Genomic DNA, 19,152 nt, shown 5'->3' with positions numbered 1-19,152 from the left:
TTTAAAATATGAAAGTAGTTTAGAATCAATATTGACAATGAAAACTTTTTTCCATTGAAAATTCACTTTCATCATTAGCACAGTACAATTTTAATTAGTAATTTGGATTTGGATGATCAAAGTTTATAATATCAAACTGTTGATGATTCTTCTATTCTGACTTATCAAATAATATTGGATTAAACTAATTTAGTAGGGCTATGTATGTCATATTCTGTAAATTTGGTCAAAATCCAGAGATTTTTTGAATTAGTTGAGTATTTAAAAGCCTACTACATCAGTAAGCCAAGAAAAAAAATGCTGGTAGCTTTCTTTTTCAAATGAATCTGATACAGTATATGGTTATAGGAATGCACAGGTCGTCCTCGATCTATGACCATAATGAAGCCTGCTCATTATGGACATAAGTGGTGACAACTGTTAAAATCAGAGAGCCTCGCTTAATGACCACCCCATGCTCTCTCTGATGCCACTGTTAATTAAATGCATAGGTCCTTAAATGAGCATAGGATACCTCATGGGGGGTGTGTGGGAGGCCTGCTGTTAGGAAATGGCTATTGCCTAACTAGTTGGTCAGGCAATACATAAACTATCAATACGTTTGTCAAAAGGTATTATATTGCTTTAAGACTGTATTGCATCATCCTGTATCCTGATTGGCTAAGCTCTGTAGCCAATGTACTTAAGGGGAAGTCTGAATCATGGCTTGTAGAACACTACACCATTTTATCTGCTTATTTGCTGTTACTTTCTACCCGATCTCTCTGCATGATCACTGTTTGATCATTGCTACTTGTTGCTTTCTACTATTTATTGAATGTTGTAATACTGTTTAACAGTAATGTTAAAATACTGTTTAATAATGTTTTAAACTCAAGAAGAACTGTTTTATTGTGTAATGACAACAACTGGTAAGAAGACTTTGTACTTGGAATATCCCTGAATTGATATTTTAACTATTGCCTTATCTGTGTATGACTTGGATTGTTATTGGACTTAGCTTTACTTTTTTCTAAAAGACTACCACAACTCAGTGTGTCAGTATAATAACTGTGGTTATTCACTCTCAGCCGTTTCCATGTGCATACTCAAGGGGTACTCTGCTCAATAACCCATAACATCAGTTATGAGTCAAGAATATCCTTAATACCTGCCACCCAGCTCAGTCCAAAGCAAGGACGCAAATAAGCAGCAAGGAAGCAAATAAGCAGCAAAACGCCTTGCAAAACCAAAACAGCCTACCAGAAGGAAGGGCCCAGCTAGATTAGGGCCACCCACTGTATTCCTATGCTGGAGAGGCTTCCAATCAAGCCTCTGTGTTTGGCCGATGGCGATGAAGCTGCACTTGTGGACTGGGCCTCTGCCCCAATCAGCTGGCTATCTGGAAACCGCAAGCCACTCCTGGCTGTTGTTAGGCTTTGGGGAAGGCAGCTACCTGTATGCAAAGGTGGCAGTTTCAGGACGAGTTTTTCCAAAACCTTTTCCTTGCTTAATCCCCTCCCCCACCAAGAAAGCCACATTTTTTTTTTCAAAGCTGGAAGGGGCAGACTTGTTGACCCCCCCCCCACACACACACATATTAGATGCTGAAACTAAACTCCACCTCCGCCCTCCATTTAACCATCTCACGTGCTAAGTTTACTGCATGCCTGGAAAGAGGGTGACAAAATCTGTAAGTTACTTACTTTGATGAGTGACTGCCAGGCTGAAGAGTAGAGGGAAGGAAGGAAGGAAACAAAAAAATCCTTGTGGTCGGTCATAAGGGCAGGAATGGGTATCATTCTTTTCTCATGAACAATAGGGTGCTTGATGTTATTCTGTTGTTCAAACGTGATACGAATTTTATTGATTTGACTACAGTATATTTGGATTGTACTATACATTTAACACTGCTTTGTTTCCTTTTATATCATATGGGCATTTATTCTTGCATGTTTATGTGATCTAGGCAATTGTAAACATTTTTTTTTCTTTTTCTGAAGATGGGAAATGACTACCTGTTTGACAAAGGACAAACAAATTTTTGGGCTGAGAAGTTAACGGAGGTACGTCAGCTCAGTAAACATCTCCTTCTGCTCATACCAGTGACTCATGTTAGTTCATGTGAGCAAAGAAAGCTCTATCAGTTGGCAAGATTAGCATCAGATCAGGCCCAACTTGTGAGACAGCTTCTTAAAGAAATGCCTCCAACTCCAGAATTTTCTCAGTCTGTAGAATTTACAAAGTTGGCTATTCAGAATGAAAGAATATCACTTTGCCTTAAGATACTAAATTTGCTTGAAGTTGGAAATGGAATTTGCAAAAGTTAGGAAAAACCTGAAACAGAGTTTATTAATTGTCAGTTACCAAATGTAATTGCTTTGTGAACATGAGAATGAGTGGAGTTATTTTTGTGTCATACAAATACAAAGAACTTTTTTGTAGAAATGTTACATATTTCTTGTACATAAATCCATGGAAATTTTCATTCAAATTAACAGACAGGGACCATCTTGTGAAAATATGTAATTTTTATTTGGGGCAAGAAAATTTTTATCGCTACTGCAAGAAGTGAAATGATTTAACTTTGCACAGATGCTGGCCACCTGTGAAAATGATTTTATTCTGTAAGTTGTTCTTCCTGTTTTTATGTGTAGAAATATGTCTGATTGAATTGCTTCTTTTAATTGTATACCACAGTCTATGAAATCGTCTATAACAATTGCATCAGAGTTGTAAAAGAATCCTAAAATAAAGCTGAATGTTATCAGTATCAAAGCAGACTGATTTTTTTAAAAAACTTGTTTTTAATCATGATCGATTTTTAAGACTTGATTTTGGGGTGGAGGGGTAAATACAGAGTGGCAGTCAAATATTCTTTATTTTCATCCAGCTGGGTATAAGCAATTTAAAAAAAATTTTTTTTATTAAATTTGTATACCGCCCTACTCCCGAAGGACTCAGGGCGGTGAACAGCCATAAAATAAAACATATAAATACAAAATTTAAAATAGAGATAAAACAAATTAAATAAATTTGGCTGAACCATTTAAAAACCCCAATTTAAAACCAAATTTAAAATTCCCATTTAAAAAGAGGAAAAGTTTAGGTCAGGCCAGCTTGATGGAATAGGAATGTCTTAAGCGTGCGGCGGAAGGTACGCAGATCCGGAATCCTCCGTATCTCAGGGGGGAGCTCGTTCCAGATTGTAGGTGCCCCCATAGAGAAGGCTCTCCCCCTGGGGGCCGCCAGTCGACATTGTTTGGCCGACGGCACCCGGAGGAGCCCCTCTCTATGGGAGCGTACTGGTCGGTGGGAGGCTATTGGTGGTAGCAGGCGGTCCCGCAAATAGCCAGGTCCTAAGCCATGGAGCGCTCTGAAGGTGATAACCAAAACCTTGAAGCGCACTCGGAAGACCACCGGGAGCCAGTGCAGCTCGCACAGGAGAGGCGTTACATGGGAGCGCCATGTCGCTCCCATCACCACCCGCGTGGCCGCACTCTGCGCCAGTTGGAGCCTCCGAGTGCTCCTCAAGGGGAGCCCCATGTAGAGAGCGTTACAATAGTCCAGACGGGAGGTGACGAGGGCATGAGTGACCATGCGTAACGAGTCCCGATCCAGAAAGGGACGCAACTGGCGGATCAGGCGGACCTGATGAAAAATCCTCCCGGTCACGGCCGTCAAGTGCTCTTCTAAAGACAGCCGTGAATCCAGGAGGACACTCAAGTTGCGAGCCCTTTCCGTGGGGGCCAATGCTTCGCCCCCAATAGTCAGCGATGGCACCAGCTGACTATATCGGGACGTCGGAAACCACAGCCACTCGGTCTTGGATGGGTTGAGCCTGAGCCTGTTTCTCCCCATCCAGATCCGTACGGCTTCCAGGCACCGGGACATCACTTCAAGGGCATCGTTGGGGTGGTCTGGGGTGGAGATGTACAGCTGGGTGTCGTCAGCGTACTGATGGTACTCCACCCCGAAACCACGGATGATCTCGCCCAGCGGCTTCACATAAATGTTGAACAAAAGGGGCGAGAGGACCGATCCTTGTGGCACCCCACATATAAGGGGCCTTGGGGTTGACCTCTGCCCCCCTGTCAACACAGACTGTGACCTGTCGGAGAGAAAGGAGAACCACCGTAATATGGTGCCTCCCACCCCCAACTCTTCCAACCGGTGCAGCATGATACCATGGTCGATGGTATCAAAAGCCGCTGAGAGATCTAATAGGACCATGACAGAGGAACAACCTCTGTCCCGAGCCCTCCAGAGATCATCCACCAACGCGACCAATGCCGTTTCCGTGCTGTACCCAGGCCTGAAACCCGACTGGAACGGATCTAGATACGTCGTTTCATCCAGGTATTGGGGAAACTGTCGTGCCACCACACTCTCAACAACCTTCGCCACAAAGCGAAGGTTGGAGACTGGATGATAATTAGCCAATATTGCCAGGTCCAGGGAAGGCTTCTTGAGGAGAGGTCTCACCACCGCCTCTTTCAAGGCGGCGGGAAAGACACCCTCGCCCAATGAAGCATTTATAATCCCCTGGAGCCAGCCTCGCGTCACCTCCCGGGAAGCCAGCACTAACCAGGAGGGGCACGGGTCCAACAAACATGTGGTCGCATTCAGTCTACCCAGAATCCTGTCCACGTTCTCAGGGGTCACAGAATCAAACTCATCCCAGATAACATTCTCAGGACCTGCTTCCGTCATCCCCGCTGGATCTACCCAGTCGGAGTCCAGATCTTCCCGAATCTGAGTGATTTTGTCATACAGATACTGAACAAAATCCTTGGCTCTTCCCTCCAAGGGGTCTTCCCTCGCTTCCTGGTGGAGCAGGGAGAGGGTCACCCTAAACAGGGCGGCCGGGCGGTTATCTGATGACGCAATAAGAGCAGCAAGATAAGTGCATTTCGCTGCTTTTATCGCCACTAGGTAATTCTTAATATGAGATCTTACCAGTGTCCGGTCAGATTCAGTACGACTGGCCCTCCAACTACTCTCTAGGCGTCTTTTCCGGCGCTTCATCTCCCTCAGCTCCTCAGTAAACCAAGGAGCCAGGTGAGATCGGCGCCGGGTCAGAGGCCGCAAAGGCATGACTTGATCCAGAGCTCCAGCGGCCGCCCTATCCCAGGCGGCCACTAGGTCTCCAGTCGAGGCGTGAGCCAGGATCTCAGGGATTGGCCCAAGCTCCATCTGGAACCTATCACGTTCCATCAGGCGCCTGGGGCGGTACCATCTTATCGGTACTTATTGTGTACTAGAATGCTATAATATAGGGTTGTTAGTCACCTATAGTTCTCAAAATATAACTTTCCATTTTTCCTAATTATTCAATGAGTAAATTTCATACTTTGCAGAATAATTCAGCTCTAATTTATTATAGCAGTTTGTTTTGCAGACTAATGTTTCCATTTTTTCAGGAACTGTATGTGTTAGAAGTTTTCTTTAGAGAGTAACCCAAGCTTCACTTTGAAAATGTTCTATACCCTTTTTACATTGCTTAACTGAAATTATTGATATTTCTATATAACAACTTTCTGCATTTTAAGTACAACATAGTATTTTGTTTTATATAAATACTTGAAATAGGCCATTAGGTGGTGCTATAATACTGTTTTGCCACACAGCCACCTACTAGACTTGAAGTTGTTTCCTTAAATTCAAAATAATACTGGAAAACTGGAATATTGTGTGAGTAAATGCATCGTCATTCGACTAATATGCATCTGAACAATTGTTTTACACACACACTCTTCTGACTCACAACATCATGGCTAAAAAATCAGGTTTGTGAAGAACAGATTTATTTATTTAGAAAATTTATATAGCTCACAGTGCTCACAGCGACTCTAGGCGGCTTACAAACAATAAAAACACAGAATAAAAAAAAATAAAAAAAATAAAACAATACATTCCAGTGACATCACATAGTCAAATAAGCCATTTCATGGCCTCCATCCCATTCTGGGTTTCCCAGGCCCGCTGGCAAAACCAAGTCTTCATAGCCTTATCTGAATCATCAGTACTATTTTCCTAAGAGTTAGTTCCTAAGTTAATGGACCTATAGACTTTTTTAACTATGTTTAGCAACAAGTATCTCCAGCTGGTTGTCAATGATAGGAGTAAAAGAAAAGATATTGTATTAAATGTGCTTAGACAAAATAAAAAGGAAACTAAGTATATTCAGATTTTTATAGGATTTACCTGAAAGCATATACAGTTTAACAAAAGATAATGAGCCATTGTTATACATCATACACTCTTTTCAGTTATATTCAAATTATGTAACTTTGATTCCCTGAATGTGAATTTTCTAAGCTTTAAACTTTCATATAATTGGCAATCCCTGCATGGACTTGGCATTGTAGATATTGACAAAGCAGGAAAGAGCACAATGGTTCAAACTTAAGTGGCATTAGCAACTTCAAGTCTTGGTTAATTAGTAAACAAAAATAATGTTAAGAACCATCCTTATCACTGGATTTAAAGTATGTTTTAAACCATCTAATATCCCTTTAGTTTATGAATAGCAAATCATTGTACACAATTCTATACGCATTTCATCATACTATGAGTTACTGTATAACTTTTCAATCAGAAACCTTTAAACCTTAAACAACAGCTGTAAAAGAACAAAAGTCTTATTATTGAATGGTTTCTGTGTAAAGTATTTATTCAGAATGTGTTATCTTACATATTGATTGTTCAAGTGTTGATTATACGTCTATTCACTGCAACTCTTAAAACTGAAAAGGGAAGGGGGCATTCCCCAATAAGAAGTAACAACTTTGAATGTAACTATTTTGTCTCCCCAGATCCACAAAATATCTGATATATTTAATAAATGTTTTAGGAAAATCGTTTCAAGACTGCAATTTTATATAGTGAATTGCATGTAGCTGAGTTCCATAGCCTTTTACGTCAAAGTAGACAGCAAAAGACTGCTGTTGAATAACCACTGGGTGGGGACAGAAAACAACATTGCCGCGGTGTTATTACCGAAAATCAAAGAATTATTTTAAACAGGGGGGACCTTCCCATTTCTGCTGTTTTGCAACCTTGGATGTAAAACTCGCCACTTCCTCGATTTAGGAAGCTTGCTTTCACTTTACAGGATGCAAACACTAGGAGGCATCCGATCCACACCTTCCATAACTACTCCTCGTCGGTACGCGAATCTGTCACGTCCACAGCTTGTTAGCAGCGCAATTTCGAAACCTCCGCCTGCTAACTGGCGAGGCGTTTGGCTCAAAGGTTAACTCGGGCTTTTTCCCCCCCCCCCTCCATACTTGCTGCGCTTTAGTGGCCGCCCGCTGGGGAACGCTCGCACTTCGGCTAGCGTAGCTCTCCGAGACTGACCTTTCACTTGCCTCGGAGACGGCTCGGTGGACATTTCTCTGCGCAGCCATTTAGCAGCAGGAGTTACTTGAAAGGCACCCTCGCCTCCCTCCCGACAAGAAGGACGCGCGGCTGGCGGGTTAGCGCCTGCTTGGCCCAAGGGAGAATCCAAGCCGGGAGAGGACCGGGGCGAGGCGGGAAGGAAGAGAAGCTGGGCACCTAATGGTCGTGGTAGGAGAGGCGACAATGCAAAGCCCAGATCCAGGGGACTCTTGAAGTCGGCACGGCTTTGCCGCCGAGAAGCCCTGGATTTGGAGGGACTGGCCCTCTTTTCTCCAAAAGGACCATCTAACGGCTGCATTTGTAAACTGGAGGGGCTCCCCTTACTGATACCAGCAGCCCGCCCGCCCGCCATTTAGTAAAACGCAGGGCTGTCATGTGTATGTGGCTCTGCGCTGATCAGTTCGATCGAGGGTAGAAAGGGGGTGGTGGTGAAGGAAGAATAAGCCCTATATTCCTTCCGGCGTTTTAGGCTAGTCGAACTATGTTTAGTTTCTATATATATTTGCTTAGGATAGGCTAATTATACAAAGGTGGGAATTGGAAGATGGATGTTAGTTTTCCGGCAAGAAAGGGGCGCTTTGCTTTCACGGATGTTAAAAGAATCACAACGACCCGGGGGCGTACGAATACCAGCTCCCATAAGGCACGGCAGATAGGCTGATTCAGGAGTTCGCCGTTTTACCGGGTTTACGCTTGGAAAGAGAAGCTGCAAAAGAAATTATGTCTCTTAACTCAGTGCAAATCTCCCCAGCGCTGCTCCTCCGTTTAAAGCTACCGCTTTTATTCGTTTGTCTGATAAACAAGCACAGGTTTCCACCGGCAGCCCGCGTGCATCCATTATTGGGTCAAGAGACCAGAGAAATGAATTTGGGAGAGGAATAAAAAGACCAACCTCCTAAGGCTCAGCCCTTCTCCCTGGCGGACGCTCAACTCTCAAAGGGGCGGGGCTTGACGGCAGCGAGCGGCCGAACGTGGCTCCGCAGCTGTATGGCGTCAGGCCGCCCCACCTCCCTGATCTTTGCCAGGCTCAGCAGCGGCGGCCTTTGTCGGGCTGAGCGCAGAGCTTGAGGCTGTGTGTCAAAGGAGAGAGAGCTGGCTTGGCCAATCGCATCACAAGACCTTGAGTGGCTGCCAAGCCTGCCAAGTAAACGGCTGTGGGGCGGTTGCAGGGAGAGGGAGCGGGGGGAGGGGGGATCCCCTTTTCAGAAGGGAAGGCGAGTCCAGCGGAGGGGAAGGGAGCGCTCTCTTCGCCCATCTAACCTTAACACGCTTGCGGGCAGCAATGGAACTCCTGCCCCACCGGTTGGCCCGAAAGGATTCGTTTCCAAAACCCGTCGCGTGGCACAAAGCTCGGAGGGAGGAAGAGGAGGAGTTGCGGGGCGTCCCGTTTGACTCGCAGGAGCCTTGAAGTTTGTCCTGCTTCCCTGCGATCTTCCCAAGCGACCCACCAGGGATGTGAAACGGGCTGCAAATCCCCGCGCCGGCCTGTATTTATTTGAGAACTTTCGAGCTGTGCAAGGAGAGGCGGACTTCGGGCAGAGAGAAAAGTGTTGAATAATGATGGGTTTCTTTGTACGTCAACCGCCCATCTCCCCACATTAAACGACGTAACAAGACAGTTGTGCTACAGTACTGGGTGCAGTTATCGAACCTAGATTGTTATTCATAGATCTCTTATTTCTTTGCTAACTTGGATTTAAAGACTAATTCGTAGAAATATTCACAAGATTGTACCTCAGTCAAGTCCTGCCCTATAGCTTTTCCCCCACCGACCCACCCACTTTCTGCCCTGTCTGGCTTAGCAGGTGCAACAGCCACGCTATATTCTTGTACGCCGCGTTTGTACTTTGCCAGTGGTTAACCTCATGGGAGTTTCCTGAGCACATGGCGTTATTACAGTTCTTGTGGGAACCAGCCGCCAATTATATTAAGCCTTTTGTATGCTGAGGTCCACTGTGCAAAAGTAAGTCGGCTTCACACGATGTCTACCCTAAAACATTTTCTGTCGAGAGAAGGAGCTACACGCTGTACGTTGACAGCATGCATTTGCAGTGCATAGAGAACAGAGCTTTCTCTATGCGAGTCAACAAGCTTTCAGCGCGTGCCTAGTACAGCAAGGACTGAAGGGGGGGCAAGTTGCTCCGCTCAGCCTTCGTACGCGGTAACCGTACAGGCCTTCTCCCACCCCCACCCCCCGCCTCACGGAGGTACTTCAAGAAATTGGCGGCGCCCAATGAGAGAGCGAAGTCTATAAGGGGCGGAGCTAAGCTGGGAGGGAGGAGAATCGTTGGGTGGTGTTGCTGGGAGACCCCGGCCGGGTCAGTGTTCCGTCCCTCCCCGCTGTTATCCCGGCATTTATATATATATGGGGCGTGTGCAGCTGCTGCGAAGTTCCAGCAGTCTAGATAGCTGTGGCTTTGGTTGAGTCTGTCTGGGAAACTGATGAGATTAATTCCGATCTCAAGCAGTTAGCCCTTTCCTATTCAGTCGTGGCGCATCCAAAGCTTCCGAGGAAAGTGGGATCTTTCGGTCCTTCCTGCATTTCCGACCATTACAGGATCTAGAAATGTCTACAACACTTTTATCTGCCTTCTACGACATCGACTTTTTCTGCAAGGTAAGAGATGAGTTCGTGGGTGTTGTTTTTTTTTTTTTAAGGAGGCGGTCGGAATAGTTCTTAAAACTTCTTGCAAAGAATTTTCCAAGCCTAGGACTGAGATCGTTTGAATTCGGGACTATACTTTTTAGCGATCTTGTAGAGAGACAAGCTGCAAGATCTGTTGGCGTTTTGCAAGATATTTCGAGGGAAGGTAAAACTTTGACGGGCGCCAAGCAACTTTTTTGCTTACTAAAGCGTGCGTGTAGTGGGTGTGTTTTAAAATAAAACGAGATACAGCGAGCCTCATACTTGGTACGGCAGGCTCCAGCTGTATGTATTGAATCGGAACTTTTAAAGTGCATTGATTCGAGTGGGTGGGGCTACAGACCACCCCTCGAAAAGTTTTAAATTGTTTGCAGTGGGAGGGTGTCTTGACAACTAGACTCATGGATCAGCGGCTGAAGCTAGTGGGAAAGGGTCCTGATGGCTCGAGCGCTCATTAGGGCGTAGTGAAAATTGCTAAGTCCTCTTCCAAGATTTGGGAATCACGATGCACGTTTTTCCGTTCTAATTTTCCGCCTCCCTTTTTTTCCCCGGTTCCCAGACCGAAAAATCCTTAAGCAACATGCTGGACAAGAAGGCAGTGGGGAGCCCTGTGGGCACCTCTCCCAGCTCCAATTTCACGCCGGGCTTTCTGCGAAGGCACTCGACCAGCAATCTTCAGGCTCTGGCTAACGGCAACATCAAGTTTCCTAGTGCCTCGCTGTCCGCGCCCTCTAACTTCGGCAGCCTTAAGGAGCCTGGCACCGGGGCAGGCGGCAGCAGCAGCAGCTCCACCACCGCCTTGCTGAACAAGGAGAACAAGTTTCGAGACCGGTCTCTCAGCGAGAATGGCGAACGAAGCCAACACCTCATGCAACAGCTGCACCAGCAGCAAGTGGTGGTTGTGGCAGCGACTTCGGCGGGAAAGGGCGGCGGCGGAGGCGGCGGCAATGGGGGAGGAGGCGGAGGGAACGGCGGAGGGGGAGCGCCGATCAACTCCACACGTTACAAGACGGAGCTCTGTCGGCCGTTCGAAGAGAGCGGTTCCTGCAAGTACGGCGAAAAGTGCCAGTTCGCTCACGGCTTCCACGAGCTCCGCAGCCTGACCCGCCACCCCAAATACAAGACGGAGTTGTGCCGCACTTTCCACACCATCGGCTTCTGCCCCTATGGGCCTCGCTGCCATTTCATCCACAACGCGGACGAGCGCCGCCCAGCGCCCGCCAACGGCAGTGCTAACCCGCCAGCGGCCCAGCAGCAACCGCCCCCGCCGCCTCCTCCCCCGCTCCAGCCCAACCCTCCGCCTCACAGCAGCCATCCCTCGCACCACCATCACCACCACCACCCTTCCCTGCACCCCCCGCACGCGGGCAGCACCGGCGACCTCCGCGCCTTCGCCCCCTCCGCCCGAGACCACCCGTTGGGGCCTGGCGGCACTAACGGCACCAACTTCGGCATCCCGCACCCCCGAGGGGGAGGAGAGAGGCCCAAACTCCACCACAGCCTCAGCTTCTCTGGTTTCTCCGCCCACCAGCACCATCACCACGGCGGGGCTGTGGCGCAGGGCGGGCTGGAAGCGGCGGCTCTGCTCCTGGAAAGCCCCGGTGGGTCCCGCACCCCGCCGCCACCTTCGAGCGGCTCCTACTGTGACGACTTGGTCGCCTCCTGCGCCAACAACGCCTTCGCCTTCTCGGCCGGCCAGGAGCTGGGCAGCCTCATCGCTCCTCTCACCCTCCACCCGCCGCCGCCTTCCGCGCCTCAGCAGGGCTGCTTCGCCAACGCGGCGACTTTCTACCGCTGCCATCAGCAGCAGAGCGCTGCAGGGGGAGGAGGGAGCTGCTGCCCCCCGCCTGGCCCTCCCTCCTCTCCGCCTTTCAGCTTCCAGCCTTTGCGCCGCCTCTCCGAGTCGCCCGTCTTCGACGCCCCTCCAAGCCCTCCGGATTCTCTCTCCGACCGAGAGAGTTACCTGAGCGGTTCCCTCAGTTCCGGCAGTCTCAGCGGATCCGAGTCCCCCGGCCTGGACTCGGGTAGGCGTCTGCCGATTTTCAGCCGCCTCTCGATCTCCGATGATTAAGGAGGGGGAGAGGCCCTTGGAAGCTCCCGTTTTTTTAGGGGATTCTGTTCCCCTGGGCAATCCTAGTTAGGGTAGTTACTCGCTGCCCTTTCTTTCCCGTCTTACTTCCCATTCTATTCATCAGGAGTGGAAACTAGCCAAGTTCGCACAGACATATTTTTGTTGCTCGTTTCTTTTTCAGTGTGTGCTTTCCTTTTTTTTGTGTGTGTGTGTGTTAAAAAAAAAATCCTTTGATTGCTGAGCAAATTCAGAAAGGAGAAAGCAAAAGAAACTTTTTTTTCTTTTTATCAAGATGAACAAAAATCAATTTGCAGAAGAGCAAATGGTGTCATCAAGAACAATTTTTTTTAATCTAAAGACTTTGGAAGGATGGGATTTCCTTTTTTTTCTCCCCTGCACCCCTCCCTGACTAGTTTAATGTGCATCACCAGCAACAGCCATTCCATTTTCAAGTGTTTGTGGGGAGGATACAAAGGGTAAAGAGTATTTAGCAAACAAATCTATCCAATCATACTCCCTGAGGAATCAGCAATCAATCTGGAGGCCCATGAACTCTGCATTCCAGGTCCTTTCAGATCTATATGCAACAAAAAAGAATAAAAGAAGAGTGGAATTTGTTGCCTTTCAATCAGATTTAAAGTAAATATACTAAACCTATAAGCTTTTTTTAAAAAAATCCAACATCCTGCCAAGAATATGCCTTGATAACACTCTAGTTTTTTATGTATCTATATATATTATAACATGCTAAAACTTCCATTCCAAAGTTTAATATTGGTTCCATTGCCACCACTTAGTGGATGTTTGGCTTAGAACAATTTTTGTTGCTTTATTTGGAAGCATTCAACTGAGTTTAGTTTGTAATTGTTGATGAATAACTGCTGATTTTTTAATTTTTTTTAGCTGAGTTTGCGCAAGTCACTGCACAACTCAATATGAACCTATTTAACTTATTTATTATCTTGTGAAAAGTATACATTGGTAATTTGTTCATACTGTATTTATCGGGTATGATGAAAAGCAATAGATATATATTCTTTTATTATGTTTAAATTATGATTGCCATTATTAATCGGCAAAATGTGGAGTGTGTTCTTTTCACAGTAATATATGCCTTTTTGTAACTTCACTTGGTTATTTTATTGTAAATGAGTAAAATTCTTAATTTAAGAGATTGTATGTAATATTTATTTCATTAATTTCTTTCCTTGTTTACGTAAATTGAAAAATTGCATTGGCTTTTTTTTTATAGAAATCTGACTCAATGCTGTGGAAGTAGTTTGAGAAATTTCAGTGGTTTTTTAAGAATGTACAATGGTTGTAACCCGTCCAAGCTTAAACTTACTTCACAATCAATCCAAATTTAAAGTGGCAAACCTACTTCTTAAAATTAACCAAAATGTATTTCTGTTGCCTAACTTCACCAATCACACTGTGATAGTTTCAGAGTATGTAGCAATAAAAGGGGTGGGGTGGGGGGTCCCAGTATTACGTTTCACAGTGCCTTTTGTAAGGGTCCATGCTTGCCTTAAAAAATCTTCCTCAACCAAACGAGTATTTTTTTCTTAATGCTTGAGAATTTGAATGTAGGGCTGGGTTTTTAACTACAAGAAATTGTACCACTCATTTTTATTATGGAGGCCACCTTTTGGATCTGAACCTCTTTTTGTGTACAAGATTATATCTTTATTAAGATTCCAACACATGTAACTTTTTGTTGTGTAGGAAATCAGGAGTTATCCAAATCTTTTCTCTGGGTGATGAATGAATGAGCAGTATCTTTTTTTAAAATGTACATAGGTACAGGTTCAGCACTATGTACTCTTTGGACTACTTTAACAGAAGTATGTTTTGAATGTAACTAGAAGATAAGTCAACTTGAGTTGTAATATATTTTGGAGAGTCAGTTCACTACAAATTCGAAGTGTGAGACTGTAAACTTTGTACTGTAAATGTTTCGTAGTTCTCCCAATAAAACTTTTGAGGAAAAAAAATTCCCAAGCTATTAAAGCCATGTCTACAAGGTGTTGCTTCTTTATTAGTTTTCCCCTGCCAATATGGTATCTAGCTACAGATTAATCTAATTTTGAACTGCAGAATTGCTCTATTTCAACTGGAAGCCTGCCAAAGGCAATAAGCTGTTCCAGAAGGTTCCAAAGTACTGCTGCAAAAAGACACACAATCCTATACACACCAGGGAGGGAGGGAGGGAGAAAAGAAGATAGCATTTCTTTGTAGATACAATCATTTCTCCAGAGATTTGTCATGTTTACAGACTATCAGGAAATAGTAAAGAAGGGTAATACAAAAACAAATGGCAGGTCCTAGCTTTTTAAAAAAACAATGGACTGCAACATCTGTTGCATCAGAGGGTGGTTCTTGCTACATATCTACAGTGTTTTTCAAACTTGGCAACTTTTTTAGATGTGAGGAGTTTAATCTCCCAGAATTCCCCTGCCAGTATACAGGAATTGAAGTCCATACATCTGTTGCCAAATTTCAAAATTTGGTTGATCCACATACATTTATACATAATGCCAGGAACCTGGTGCCATCTGCTCACCATTGCTCATCCTCTGGAACAGTCCTACAGATTACATTATTTGTGCCCCATCTATGGTTGCCTTTTCCCTTCATAATCCTAACTTATTTTTCTCATTGGTGTAGAGCAGGGTTATCAAACTCCTGTGGGCCGGATGTGTCACCCACTGGCCACGCTCACCCCTGGTTTAGCAAAAGGGAAAAAAGTTGCGATACATCATGTGATGACGCTGTGTTGAAGTTTGACACCCCTGGTATAAAGAAATCACCCAATCTCTTAGCTACATAATTCTTAGGTATAGAACCCTGTAAACCCCCCCCCTCCCGAGGGTCGATAGGAATATTATAGTACTATTACTTAAGTAGTATTAATTATTTTTATATGTGTTTGGTAGTTGAACAATCTGAAACTTCATGAAGAACCCATGATGAGCTGAAGAGTTTGCTTTAAGAAGAGGTTTGGATCTCTGTTTTAAAGGTTTTTACCTTAAAATTAAGTCCCATATATAAAAAGGAATATATGTAACACATTGAATGTCTTATGTACTTTTTAAAATTCAAATTGAAAGTAAGAGAATGTGAGTTCAAGTCCTGCCCTAGCCCTGAATGTCAGCTGGGTGACCTTGGTTAGTCATTCTTCACCCAATTCACCTTACAGGGTGGTTGTGAGAAAATAGGAGGAATGTGTGTTGTATATATTCGCTGCCTTGATTTATTTGTAAAAAATGACAAGAGGCAGGATATAAAAAAATATTGAAGTAATACTAAATAGAATTAACTTGTTCTGAGGAACTGGTAGCCTCTCTAATATTAGTGTCAAGAAGTTTATAAATGTCCATCAATCTTTTGTCAAGATAAGTATTTAAATGATTATTTCAAAACAATCAGATGTTTTTTGTTTTGATTATACACAAAGTTATGATTAATACAACTTATTTGAGCTGTGAGGTTGACTTCTACAAATACTAGCTAGAATGCAGCCCTCCTGCCACATGCTCCTTAGTTTTTATAAGTACGTGTTTGGAGACTGACTAATCAATGGTTTTTATGTTAACCTTTGTTGGGAAAGAAAAACCTGAGAAAGAAAGGACTTTAAGTATAACCTGATGTGTTGGTAGTATTTGTCAGCTAGAAGTGGCTGTCCTTGTTTGTACCTTTGAACATTCTCAAACATGCATTATTTGCAAAACTGGTGTAGTCATTCTTACAGGCCTACGTGACCTGTGGCCTACCATTCTGGAACATAGTCAGCCATGCTTTGAGATTGGTTTGCTGCTGCTATGTGACCATACTTTGATTCTGATTTTCACAACTATTTTAAATGAGCAAAGTGATACCTTTCTTACTTGCCCAGTGTGCTAAGTTTCTTCAATTAATTTTTAGCTTATGTTTCTCTCATATTAAATGTATATTTTCAAAAGCCTTCCCTAACCTAGATATGCTGATTCCAGTTCCTATAATACTAAGTTATTTGACCTTGTTAATGAGCTTATGGGAATCAAGGATGGGCCAAATTGGGGAAGGCTGCTTTACCACAACCATGCAAGATTATTGTAACATAAACAGAGGATGAAAAATCAGGAAGTAACAAGGCTTAACACTAACTGGAAGTCTGGCAAGAATGAAAGTTTTGATTTGATACCAGGCTGGTACATTAAGTATACTTAAAAACATCTTTAAACATTTTTAACTTTTGTTTCCACCACCACCCCTCTTAAAAAAAAAGAGAGACAGTCAAATAATGTTGAAATATATTATCTCTCTCTTTCATTCCTTTCTTGTCTTTTTACTGATGAATTGGCTTTGGGTGTGAATCATAGCAGTATAGTTTAGCATTTCCTGGTTGTGATACAAAGCCTGAGAAGCAGCTGTTTCATATTACATTCTAGCTTTCAGCTATTTTCATTCTGTGCTAAAACAAATCTAACGGGTCAGCAGCTTAAAGTATCTTTAGAACCAATTCTATTTTAAATAATTTTTTGTATAAATCCTTTCTCATTTATTCTCTCTCTCTCTCTCTCTCTCTCTCTCTCTCTCTCTCTCTCTCTCTCTCTCTCACACACACACACACACACACACACACACACACACAGCCATATAAAATCTCAGAATGTGTGTCAATAGACATTCCTGAAAATAAATGTTTTGCTTTGCGTGTTTAGTTTTTCTATTTCCTATTACAAAACATTAATGATGGAGCTGGATCATATTAATATCTGAATAACAGCCTGCCCCATTATACGTAGAAAACATGTAATTCCTGAAGAACAGTATGATAGTTTGTTCTTATAGGTAGAACTATAAGAAATGAGGTAAAATTAAGAGTATCCATCTATTGGATCAGACATTGGAGCTAACTCCTCCACTAAGCCTGTAAAACTAGCACTATTTGGACTGAAGTTCTGTCTTTAAAACCAAAGGATTGTCCCAGCTTGAGTATATAAAACTCATTGGAGAGGCACTAAAAATACTAGATCTCTTTTATAATTTGCCTTACTTTCCAAAGCCTAGAAGTGGTTATTGTACTCTGTTCCAGTTTCCACTTTTTTCACATGAATGTAAGTAGTTTAAAGGATTCAGGTCTTGGAAAAGCATGTTCAACTTTCTTTTTCAAGCAAGCATGAAAAGGAAACACAACTATAATCGGATACTATATGTTTTTCTCCCTGCTTTTAGACTTCTTCAAAGAAAGAAAGAAGAAGAAAAACAACTCAATGCAGCCAAACCTCATTTCGTGGAAAGTCTTTTTGCTTTGTGTTTTGGCTAATTGCTCACATTGGCCAGACTTTGTGCTGAAGTTATATTAGTTTGTTCTGTCTTAAGTGCTGAAAACTTGGAATGCAGCAGCTGTGTTGGATCTTGGCTAACTATTTGTGAGTTGCAGAACTGGATTTAAAAAACAATACTAAAATCCATCTCTATCAAAGTTTCGGAGTAGAAAGTTTATAGTAGATAGAAAGCAAATGTTCTCTTGCCTTCAGTTATAAGAGGATGGCCTGTTTATTTCTGGACCAAAGCAGCCGTGGGCCTTAAAACTATTTCCTTTTAGCTAGTATTTTAAATAGTGAATTATAGACTCAGCATTCAATCTGAAAAAAACCCAGCCTGTTTTATCCTAACAGGTCTATGTACTTTCCTCTTTTAATCATATTAAAATACAAAACATATTTTTTTCTATAATCTTATTAGTTAACACCATAAAATTGCCATATACTGATTCAAAGTATTAACCTGTATGACAACAAAGCTCTGATTAAATGGATGCAATGCTCTTGTTTTTATTCCATAAAAGATCATAGATGATCCTTGGGCTTGTCTACTTTTGCTCTTTAGTCTAGCTCGGTTGCTTCCATTTTAAGTGTTAATAGTTTAGTGCTATTTAATTCTGGCCTTTGTAATTTTACCTCATTGATTGTTGAATCTAAACACATTTTAATATTTGAGCATTTATTCAGTATTTGAGAGTCAGTTTGGTTTAGTGGTTAAGGCACCAGGCTAGAAAGTGGGAGACCATGATTTAAGGCCCTAACCCTAACCCTAACCCTGCCTTCTGCGCATGCACAGAGCATCTGGGATGACGTTCGGGTGGGTGGGCGGAGCCTCCCTCCGCCGCTGCTACCGGTTCGCCCAAACTGGGGCGAACTGGTAGAAACCCACTACTGTTTCTCAGCCCAACCTACCTCATAGGGTTGTTGTTGTTACAGGGAAAATAGGAGGAGGAAGGCATGTTGGATATGTTTCCCACCTTGAATTATTTGTAAAAATAATAAAGACAGTATACAAATTATTAAATTATATATATAGATAAATAAAATAATGCAAATGGTACATGAGCATTCAGAGAAATTATTTAAGGGGAGGGAAAAGCTACTATACAGGTAGTCCTCAATTTATGGCCACAGTTGGGCCCAAACTTTCTGTTGTTAAGTGAGTTTTGCCCTATTTTATGACTTTTCTTGTCACAGTTGCTAAGTGAATCACTGCAGGTGTTAAATTAGTAACATAGTTATTAACTGAATCTGGCTTCCCCATTGACTTGGCTTGGCAGAAGTTCACAAACATGACTCCAGGACACTGCAACTGTCATAAATAGGAGTCAGTGGCCAAGTGTCTGAATTTTGATTACATGACCATCGGGATGCCGATGGCCATAAGTCACATTTTTCATTGCTGTTGTAACTTTGAACAGTCACTAAATGAACTGTTGTAAGTGGAGAATTATCTGTATAGGATATGATGACTTGTGGATTGTTTCCCTGCTATTTATGCTTTCTTGCTAAGTGTCATATTCCATGAAATAAATACTGTGCATCGTTATTATATTTGATCCTATCTTTTATATAAACTTAATAAATTTACCCTGTTGGCAAATGAGCTCTTCAGTCCATCTGAACTAATGTTGAAGAAATAGCTAGAAGTAGTTGTTTAGGATTTCCCACTGGACTCTTTTTCAGTTCCACAAGGGATTGATTGATTGATTGATTGATTATGTCCCATCAAGTTTTCAGTTCCT

General features: G+C 43.2%; 2 protein-coding genes and 1 long non-coding RNA gene across 4 annotated transcripts in view; all 3 read left to right on the top strand.

Annotated features, from left to right (window-relative positions):
• THADA (THADA armadillo repeat containing) overlaps nt 1-2,752 on the top strand; it is a 115,064-nt gene extending 112,312 nt beyond the window's left edge. For both annotated transcript variants that reach the window (XM_087883230.1, XM_034427676.3), the window contains one exon: nt 1,983-2,752. In XM_087883230.1, coding sequence (XP_087739356.1) covers nt 1,983-2,309 — 327 coding nt within the window. In that variant the 3' untranslated portion in view covers nt 2,310-2,752. The remainder of the gene's footprint in view (nt 1-1,982) is intronic.
• Nucleotides 2,753-7,310: 4,558 nt separating this feature from the next.
• Nucleotides 7,311-14,108, top strand: ZFP36L2 (ZFP36 like 2 zinc finger CCCH-type). The gene is made up of 2 exons (XM_034427681.3): nt 7,311-10,000; nt 10,587-14,108. The coding sequence occupies exons 1-2, from the start codon at nt 9,950-9,952 to the stop codon at nt 12,096-12,098; spliced, it is 1,563 nt and encodes a 520-aa protein (XP_034283572.1). The 5' UTR covers nt 7,311-9,949; the 3' UTR covers nt 12,099-14,108.
• Nucleotides 14,109-15,033: 925 nt separating this feature from the next.
• On the top strand, nt 15,034-17,566 carry LOC148116922 (uncharacterized). Its single transcript, XR_015731551.1, has 2 exons — nt 15,034-15,096; nt 17,316-17,566. It is a non-coding gene; the product is annotated as an uncharacterized LOC148116922 (long non-coding RNA).
• Nucleotides 17,567-19,152: the final 1,586 nt, after the last annotated feature.

Source organism: Pantherophis guttatus, chromosome 1 (assembly GCF_059756535.1).
Source record: "Pantherophis guttatus breed Tessera chromosome 1, ASM5975653v1, whole genome shotgun sequence".
In the NCBI taxonomy this organism is placed as follows: domain Eukaryota; kingdom Metazoa; phylum Chordata; class Lepidosauria; order Squamata; family Colubridae; genus Pantherophis; species Pantherophis guttatus.
This window is presented reverse-complemented; position numbering and strand designations above follow the sequence as displayed.